Raw genomic sequence first — 10,155 nt, 5'->3', positions numbered from 1 at the left:
TCTGTGGGGACGGGGCCGGCTCCGGTTGTTTCCTCCCCTCGGTGGGAGCAACCCTGCAGGAAGAGGGGAAGAGTGTGTCGTTTGATGCATTGGAAGGAATTTTTCTGGTCATCCAGGACAGCACCCAGAGGGATCTCTTAGGTGACCAAGTCAGATTTCCTGATGAGTGAGTGGCTGCCACTCTGCCTGTGCCCAAACTTACCGAGTCCCGGCATAAGCCAGGCCCTGTTCGCTTGCCTTCTCCTCTCGCTGCCAGGGCTTTCTGAGGCTGGCTTTTCCCTGTTGGAAATTGCCTTAATTAAGCTTTGGAAAGTGGAAATAAAAACACTTGTGCTTGTGCCAGTATTGACCTTCGATTTACATAGATTATTTTCCCTACCTGGTGTGTGCATGCTGTTGGCTTTAGAGATAGCTCTCAGCTTCCCCTCTCAGGCTTTGTTCTGCTAGACTTCACAACTAGGGTGTGTTTTTAATTTTTTTTTCCCCTGGTTGGCTCTTGTAGATAAGTAGCAAACTTTTCTTTTTAGTCTCCTTTCTCTACTGCTTCTCCTTTAGTTTGTGTGGAGGGTTTTGTGGTTCCAGTCACCTGCCTTCAAGGGAGATGGAACATCACAGGGGTCCTTGTTTGCACTGGAAATGCTGCTCCTGACCCTGTGTTTTCTTTTCACAGCTGCCTCGTGCTGATGTCTGTAGGCTGTCTTTGACCACCTCAAACTTTTTAGCTCCTGCATGTTTCTTGCATATCTTAAAATTTGAATAGCCAGTGAGCTTGCACCTGAAGTGGGTTAAGTTTGGAGAAGAAAAAAGCCGCAGTGAAACTGAAACAAGGAACAGTGATCTGAGAAAAAATGCTTTTAACTTCCTTTAGGTGGTTGTTCAGCTTCACCAAAGAGGCAAAGGTGCTCCAAACCAATTTAACTTAAGACTTCTCTGTATTTGTGTTGTTTCTAGTGCCATCAATTGATAATCTAAGTGGTCTAGGTCTGTTAAATACTGCTAGCTCTCTTGTGAGAGAGATGCGAGGGGATTGACCGTGCCCTAGTCTGTAACGTAAGTCAGTGGAGTGGTGTAAGTTTCTGCTGCTGGTGAAATTTAGCCTGATGACTGCAGGATATTTGCTTCAGTAGGCAGTGAGGAAAGTACCCAAGTGCAACTTCCATTTTATAACTGTTGAGAATGCCTGTTTCCTGTCTTTCCCTCATCAATTCTCCAAAGATCTTTCTTTCCTAAGGGAGGACTCTTATAAAATCTTCTTGTTTTGCTGATGACAAGTGAAATGCTCCTTAGAACAGCACCTAGAAGCTTTTGATATCTTCACATCTAATTTGTGCTCTTCACCTTCAGTGTCTCTCCCCCCTTTATGTTTCAGGATCTTATGATTCTCCGTAACAGCTGCTGCCTGCCAAATAAAAATTCTGAGGCCACCCAATCCATGAGTGGGCATCGAAACATCAAGAGGCGATGTGGGGAGTCATACCTGGAATCCCCCACGGGCTGTGGCCATGGTCCCGCTGCTGGATGTGTGTTAAGCAAACTCGTTCAGTTGCCTACGCCTCCCTTGTCAAAGCACCAGCTGAAACGGTTAGAAGAACACAAATATCAGAGTGCTGGACGATCCCTGCTTGAACCCCTAATGCAAGGTTACTGGGAATGGTTAGTTGGAAGAGTTCCAGCCTGGATTGCCCCAAATCTCATCACCATCATTGGACTGTTAATAAATATATTTACAACTCTGCTATTAGTATATTACTGCCCAACAGCTACAGAACAGGTACGTTACGGATCTCTGACAATGTTTGTTTGTAGTTACCCTGATCTAGTAGCAGCTGGCACCATTTTCTGGTGGGTTCTTCTCTTTGTGGAGAACTGTTTCTCGTTGACCAGCCTGCAATTCTCATACTGTGAGAATGTCTATAGATGTTTGTCATGTGCTCACCTTGGCGTGAGTGCTCGCGTGCAGAAAGAGCACATGTGGATTCTGGCGTTAGCATGCTGCTCGCTGAGTAAAACAGTCGTTCCTCTGGCCAGTGTGCCTCGTGTGAAACAGGGTCTGGTACCGAAATAGCTGTTCCGGTCGCAGCTGTGAAGGACCTGCTGCGTGAAAGCTGCAGCCCCGCAAACCTTGAGTGCATGTGCAGACGATTAAGAAATGGATTTGCAGCTGCCTTGCTTGGAGGGCACGTGGATTTTTTGCCTGTTTACTCTCTCTGCTGCGGACTGGGTGAGTTGTATTCAGGTTTCTGATCTCGAGTTACCACACACCGAGCGGTGCAAGGTGACCTGACTGGCAGCAAGCTGTGTGTGCCTGCGAGCCCAGCTCGAGTCGCGGCACAGCGAGGAACTCGAGCTCAGACAAGGGACTGAGCTCCAAAGTGGTGCATTCCTCCGTGGCTGGTGTGACTAAACCGAGCTTATTGAAATAAAGGAACGCCTTTCCTCACCCCCTGTTCGTGTTACCAGGCAGCTCAGATCAGGACCTGAGGTAGAGTGTGTGATGAGCTGTGGGAACACAAAGTTTTCTTCTTGAGCAGCATGCTGCCCGAGTAGCCCATGCTGTGAGAAGGCTGGATAAAAGTCAGCACTTCGATTCTTTGTTCTGAGTGCACTAAAAACTCCTGGCCTGTCCTCAGGAGAACTGTCTTAACTTCCTGTAATACCTGGTTTCAGGGGAACAAAAGCCTTTACGAGGCATTTCAAGTTCCTAGTTTCAAAGACTCTTCTCTCTCACTAGAGTTACCTACTGAACTTGAACACTTTCATTTTTGTGCACTGGAAAATTTTTGTTGCTTGAGTGTTGAATCTTAAGAGCTGCTCATATCTATAACCACTGAAAAAGGGAATCGTTTGGTCCAGAAAACGTATTACATATCAAATAGCCGGAGAACGTTTCATGGGTTCTGGCTTCTAAAATATCTGAACTCTTTCACAACCAAGTCTCCCACCTGAGGTTGGGAGAATGCTCTGCAGTGAAGTGGCATCAGTAGGTTTCCACCCAGACTCTGAAAAAACTAGTGCAGGTTGGTACGTTCAACACTGCATCCCTCTTCCACTATGACGTGGTAAAGGGCCGTTTGCCTCTTCCAGAAATCTGTTGAAATAGATAATTTCACAATAAATTGTGGAATTTAGCAGGTGTAAGATAAACAGTTAATATTCAGTTTGAGTGATGAATATGTGGAGCAGCTCCTTCCTTTTTCAGGCTCTGGCATTGTTGTGTGACTTGGTTTGGACTCGCTGCTGACTCCCAAAGCAGCATTACACGGGGGTCAGGGCTCTGAAATCTGCTCTGATAGAAACCTGTCTCTATTTCAGCAGTTTAGTAGCTAGTGTAAGGCACTGAAAATGTACAGTTGTGTGTTGGTTGGTAATTAAACTTCTGAAGTATGCACTAAGCTACACCCAGAGCGTCAGAAAGTCCGCATTAGCTGTCGTCAGCTGTGTTAAACCACTGTTTAGCAGAGTTACTTTGTGCTAAGTGAATGAGATTGTCTTCTCACTTCAGCTGAAAAATAACTTTCTGCTGAGGTAGCTTTCAGCCTGGTCTGTTTGCCACATGGCACGACAGGGAGGATGCCAGCTCGGTGGTGGAGCTGTGAACTTGTGCTTTTTAGTGTCAAGTAGCTGTTTGGGAAGAAAATAGGGCTTTGAAATTCCACAAACTGAATTTTTTTTTTTTTTAAATGTTATTGCTTTCAGATGTAGATTGTCTCTTCCTTGTAGCTCAGTCTTAGTTCTGCTTTTTTTCAAAAGTGACTTGTCTCTTCCTGTTGATGAAAGGTGTAGCCAAGAAGGTGAAATGCAAATAGTTCTACTGCTTGCTTAGCTGGGAGGATCCCAGCGAGCAAAGTGCTAAACAATGGATTGGTACCTGAATTTTTGTTTAAAAAAAACCAAAAACAACAAAGAAACTTAGGTAAGAGAGGGAGCTGTGACATTTTATGACATATCTAAGTGGAAACACCGACATGAAAGTAGTGTTTGAGAAAGAAGAGCCAGGACTCTGATTTTTTTTTTTAAGTTTGTAGAGGAAAAATTGCATGGCATGGCAAGATAGTTTCAACCTTGCATATAAAATAAATGCATAAGAAATAGAAATCTCATCATGGGGTAGAATTCTGTAGCATCAAACCCTTGTCTGAATGTGGCCCTCTGCTTTTGGGTTTCCCCCTTCACTCTTTTCTTGTGCTGGTTTGTAGAGACGCGTTGCTCAGAGCAGAGCACGGTGCCAGCTTTTGAGGCAGAACAAACTGGTTTGGTAAAACGCAGTAGCAGGAAGGATGCAAGCTGTAGAAAGAATATATTTAAGTTGATGTGCTCCAAATGAGTCACAGCTGTGTAGATGAAAAGAAGCTGGACTCGAGCTTTGTGAGAGGCAAGGCAGCTTGATTAAAGCACTTAGCTGTCTCTGGACTTTAGTGGCGTGGTCTGTAAAATAGAGCTGCTTGTAAATGCTCAGTTTGATGAAGTGTGTCAAATGCAAAGATTGCAAAATATCCAATAATAGCTGTTTTATGGATAATGTAAACTGGGACAGACTAGTGGCAACCCTCTGGCTTTTGTGGTAGGAATGGTTTATGCTTCAAATACTGAAAAAAACTTGAATTGTACTCGCTGCTCTAGCAGGGGTTTGGTATCATTTGTATTTCTGTAGAAGTACATTGCTGTACGGGCTGGGAATAGTAAGGGTTCATAACAAAGATTTAGAAAAGCTGCTGTTACTCACTACTGGAACAAATTGACGGTGGAGGTTCTGTGCTGCAGAGCGCTGAGGCTTTGCAGATCTTGGAAAATGGAGAAGCTAAACCTGAACTCTGGAAGCTTGAGCCCTTTGCAATGACACAGTTCTCAAATGCCACTGCAGCCTGGCAGCACCCTGTCCTTGGCAGTGGTTTGGTACGTGACACCTCACCGAGGTCTTGTGAGGATGAGCTCAGTGTTGGTGACACCGTTGCACGTTTTGGGGACTAAGAAAGTTTTCCAGTTTCTAAATCACTTGGACAACTCACACATACCTCTACGGGAGAAAGAAACGAGAGAAGAGCTTGATTGCGCCCTGCTTTGCAGATGTAGTACTAAACTTTTTTTTCAGATGTACGGTGCACTTTGCTGCTTTAGAAAATGTGCCGTACTGATTACTCTAAGCTAGTCATTATTGTCACAGTTTTATTTACATTTCACCTATCATAACCCCCTCTGCTTGTCCCTGCAAGGACCAGCCACTGAGAGGTCCGTGCGTGTCATGTGTGCAAATGAAGAACTGCAGTGTGAGAGTGTAAGATAGCTCAGCTTTAGGCTTTTTTTTTTTTAAGGTTTAAAAAAAATCTTTTCCTTTCATTGTCTTTCTTTCGTAGGCACCTCCCTGGGCATACATTGCTTGTGCGTGTGGCCTTTTCATCTACCAGTCTCTGGATGCTATAGATGGAAAACAAGCCAGAAGGACAAATAGCAGTACTCCGTTAGGAGAACTTTTTGATCATGGCTGTGATTCACTTTCCACAGGTATTGTCATTTTAAATTGAAGTATGGGGATTAAATGACTCTATTTCAGGGATCAAAGCTGGAATACAGAAAAATGCTTCTTTACTGAAGAAGAGGACAACTGATACTGCTGAGTGTGTAGCTTTTCAGTCAGCCTTCCTTCCATAGACAGTACTCTTGAGCAACTGAACTTGTATTAGCACTGAAAAAAAAATTAAGCATGTGACTAATCAAATCTGATCTCGTAATCTTCTGTGTGCGCTCTATTGGAGTCTTGGTTCTAAAAAATGTTCTGTAAGAAGTTGTCAAAATCCATTTTTAGATTGAATCTATATAGAGCGATTGCAAGCCTGGTATGAAGCCTAAACAACGGGACTGTAAAAGTCTGAGTTTAAGATTAGAATCAGCAAGATCAGTTCCCAGGTCAGCAGAGTTCATTGAGCCAGCCTGAGGTTTAACCCCGTTGCAAAAGAATGATGAAAAGCACCCTTTTGATGACTTAAAGCTGAAGAGGTTGAGAATTTCAATTTTTCTGAATACTTTAGTCAGTGTTGTGTATTTAAAGGAGAGGGAAGCATGAATCTTGAATGACTGACCTTGGAATTTCTTCGTGCCATAATAAAAATTCAGAAAATGGGGGAAAAAACCATGTCCAGCAAACCTTGGATAGATGAGAAAACCCCAAAACTCTGGCTGCAGGCTGTGATTGCATAAATCACTCAAGTCCTTGATGTCTAATCCCATTAAGTTCAATAAAAGTGTAGGAGATTAAGAAACTCTCAATATTGAGGTCTTCTGATAACTGATACGAATTTAAATACGCATTTTACAGTCTGTACTGTTTTTAAATGGAAGTGTTAATCTCTTATATCTATGAAATAAAACCCATCAGGATACCTTCACCCTGTCTCTCCTTCTCTGGGTCCTTTTGTTAGATTTGTTTCTGGGAAGGATCTTTACATGCATCCCCACTTTATCTTTTTACTATGTGACTGATTTTCTTCTGCAGTCTTTGTGGTTTTGGGAACTTGTATTGCTGTGCAGCTGGGAACCAACCCTGACTGGATGTTCTTTTGTTGTTTTGCTGGAACGTTCATGTTTTACTGCGCGCATTGGCAGACGTACGTCTCTGGAACGTTACGCTTTGGCATGTAAGTACCTTGGCTGAAAATAAAACTGAAAGTTAGGCTGCTTTCCTGTTTAGTTTCACTGTATCTGAGCGTAGTTTCAATCCTCAGAGCAGTAGGAAATTGTTTATATTCGTATCTACACACTTCGAGCTTGTGGCAGCTGTTACCTGTTCAACCCACAATTAATACTGAAAGTTATTTAGCTTGTTTTAGGAGTGGTGTCATATTTGTTAATTAGGAGCTTCTGATGCGATTTAAACCTAAATAAATACAGGAAAGTACATGGTGTTTCGTCCCCAAGAACAGAATGCTTTTGTCAGATGGTGGCAGCCTGGCTTTAGTATTCAGTTAACTACCTAATTTGCAATTTTGGGACCAAAATTGCAAGAAAGTCAACAACCAAAGTCCTGTTTGCTGCTGGGTGAGGGCAGGTGGGCAAGGAGAACACAAGGACTCTGTGAGCTGTGGGATTCGCCACCCTTAACATGGAAATGTATGTTTGTTCCATCTTTCCATTCATAGACTTTGCAATCTAACAAATATATTTCAAGTAACTATATTGCAGAATGATTTTGCACCTGGAAATGTCTGAAATTTGTAGTTTCTATGGGATTTTGAAACAATGCCACAACATGCACAGTTTGTTTACAGTTTTTTATTTATAGAGACGCAGGTACTGCTAAAGCAGTACCCTGATGGACCTCTTGTCTGTAACAGCTCTTGCTGACAGAATACTAATACAGATTCTCTTGAGAAAATTCTGTGTTTCTGCTCAAAAATGTAAGATGACAGAGCAATTTTCAATGTCTGTTGGAGGAAGAAAAGAAAAAAAAATCTAGACACCTGTTCGAATCCTGACTCCACCAAAGCAGATAGAATAATTTCAGTCAATTCTCTGATGCTTCAGGTTTTGAAGTAAGCATCCGGCTCAAATCTTGGACTGTTTTAAGCTGCTTGCTTTCATGCTGTACCAAAAGTCTCAATACTGAATGCCTTTAGCTCCCTTTGAACTTTACAGTGCCCTGATAATTAAAGTTTTCCTGTTATCAATCAAAGAACCCCAAAAAATCAACCTTGACATGTGCTTGACTTTACAGAGGCACGTATCAAAACCACCCAATTTGCCTTTGTGGTCCGGACACAAACGTGTACATTACTCCTGGTATTCACTGCAGCTTTTGCTTTTTGCTTTCGTGAGGAGTCTTTGTATTCTGGAGACAGCGTGTTGTAGCAGATACTACTGCTCTGTGTGGCTTTATGAGAATTCGATCCATCAATAGGCAGCTAATTTAGGGAGAGCAATAAGCACACAAATGTGTATTTTAGATAACGGACTGCACTGTATAGTCAACACATTTGTTTCTTCATTTGCCTTGTGTCAGAAGGTTAATAGCCTGCCATAAGCTGATGTTCATTTCTGTGGCAAAAACTCTGAGATTATTTATCCAGTTAATTGATTCTTACCGTTTGATATGAGGTTTTTTTCTAAAGCTTTCATTTCACCAGTCATAAAACTGAAAAATAGTCTATATTTTATCTACTCTTTCAGATTCACTGGAGTGCACAGGCTTAGGTGTTCTTACTCCTGAATAAATGGAATCCGAGACAGCTGTTGAAAGGAGCCAAAAAGGTCTTAGTGCACAGTGGCTTCTTCCTGTCTGTGTAGTAACCACGTCAGAAACACACTGAGAAAGCTGTGAAAAGTTGTGATGTGTCCAGAAACGTGTCAGCATTTCTAACTTGCCTTCCATTCCAAAGAAGCAGGAAAGAGCACACAGTTGTTTATTACTTGCTGTATTTCTGTGATGAGATTATGTCCAAGAAATTGTATTTCATTAGAGATCAACTCGATAAGCAAATTGGAAATGGCTCAGAGAGGAGCAGCAGGCTGCTGAAGGGTGAGATTAATATCTTGCTCCTTACACACAGCTCCAACTTGAACACTTAAATGTAGGATCAGCTTGGCTGGCTGGAAATGTCCACTGGCTTAACAAAAAATAAGATAAATTAGCGTGTTAAATGAAGTGTACGCTTGTGGAACAGAATACCTGCTGCATATACGCTGTTGCTGTACCAGCCTTGACAATTCCCTGAAGCTGTGCAGAGTGAGCTTTGTGTCAGACTCACCCTGAGGGAGGAGGAAACGGGATCATTTCTGCTCAATTCCTATGGAACACTGCAGGTGGAGCAGGAAAAATATCAGTTTAATTGTGCCCAATTCCTGAACACATCAACTCTGCTGGTTCTTCTTCTTCCCACTGACAACTGCGGGGAGCTGCCCTGCACCACTCCAGCGCTGGAGAATAATCTCATGGGGTTGTAAGGTCCTGGGATCTGTCTCCATCTTTAAATGATGATATAATTTGATTAGATCTTGGCAGCTGATGCGGACTTTTCAAAAAGCAACTCACTTTGGTTAAATAGCTCAAAAAAATAGCTAGAGGTCAGTATTGCTTAAAAATTCCCCCCTGAGGAAGCAGGAAGTGCCTCAAAGCAAGTTGGGCTGGCTGCAGTAGAAGTCACGGTAAGAAAAATCAACAGTGCAAGGGCAGCAGGGAGCAGCACGGTCAGAGTCGTGCAAAAATTTTGTTTCAGAACAAACACCTGACCTGGGCAGGGGCTCATGAAAGAACACAAATACACTGTACATTTGAAGAAACAAAAAGGTGATTCTGAATTGCAGGAAAATGCTAAATACTGAAGCAATCCAGATGCTCTGTTCTCCTGTCCTGTTTTTCAGCACAGTAACTGGTTTATCGGGATTGTGGAGTTGCTGTGCTGCAGTACAGAATGAGCTTTGTTTCAGGCTTAGTCTTGTATGGGTGTAGCTGTGCCATAACTGGGGCGTCTCTGGTTTGGAGAAAGTGAATTTTTCTTCTGCATGTCACTGAAATCCAACTAGCAAGCCCCAGTGACTTCCACATGTCCATGTGGAAGCAGATCTGGTGTGTTAGGAACATGGTGCAGAAACTGGAATCATGAGGGAATGTGGTGCACAAACCCCGAAGGGAATTTGCCTGCCGTTAGCTGGAGCCTGGTTGTGGTTACTGGTTCTGGTTCTTCCAGATCCAGCCTTATTCCACGTGGGTTCAGTACTGCACCTGCTCTCTGTGCTGGCTTCAGGAAGGACGTGAGGAGGTGTGTGTGTTTGTGCTGTATCTAACCTCACAAGGTCGCTGCGCAGCCAGCCTGACTCTGGAGGAGCTGTCTCAAATCCAGGGCAGTTAGAAGTGAAGGCAGAGCCATCCGTCTCTGTCGGATCCGAGCTGGGTTCTGCATTGCAGGTTGGGTGGTGTTTGAAGAGACACGAGGCACAGCACCGCACAGGTAGAGACCTCGTGCCCTTGGCCATGATGGACTGCGGGCAAGTGCTAAATCATATTTTAAAAACCTGGTGGGCACTCAGCAAGGGTCCACGCAGAGACATGAGGGTGGTGCTTCACCGCAGTCTCCAGGATGGCTTCCACGAGTTCAGGCATGATCTGATTTATCCCAACCTTTCTTAAGTGAAAGATGGAAAATTGGTGATAGTAGAAATTATGAGGAT

The 10,155-nt window shown here is 43.4% G+C and overlaps 1 protein-coding gene across 1 annotated transcript in view; it reads left to right on the top strand.

Moving 5' to 3' along the window:
- The first annotated feature begins 1,338 nt into the window (after positions 1-1,338).
- CEPT1 (choline/ethanolamine phosphotransferase 1) overlaps positions 1,339-10,155 on the top strand; it is a 28,788-nt gene continuing 19,971 nt past the window's right edge. Inside the window, exons 1-3 of the mRNA XM_010085663.1 lie at positions 1,339-1,771; positions 5,352-5,499; positions 6,488-6,629. Coding sequence (XP_010083965.1) covers positions 1,361-1,771; positions 5,352-5,499; positions 6,488-6,629 — 701 coding nt within the window. The 5' untranslated portion in view covers positions 1,339-1,360. The remainder of the gene's footprint in view (positions 1,772-5,351; positions 5,500-6,487; positions 6,630-10,155) is intronic.

Source organism: Pterocles gutturalis, unplaced genomic scaffold (genome assembly GCF_000699245.1).
Source record: "Pterocles gutturalis isolate BGI_N339 unplaced genomic scaffold, ASM69924v1 scaffold45116, whole genome shotgun sequence".
Lineage (NCBI taxonomy): Eukaryota > Metazoa > Chordata > Aves > Pterocliformes > Pteroclidae > Pterocles > Pterocles gutturalis.
The sequence above is the reverse complement of the archived record's forward strand: the minus strand, read 5'-3'. Positions and strand labels throughout refer to the sequence as shown.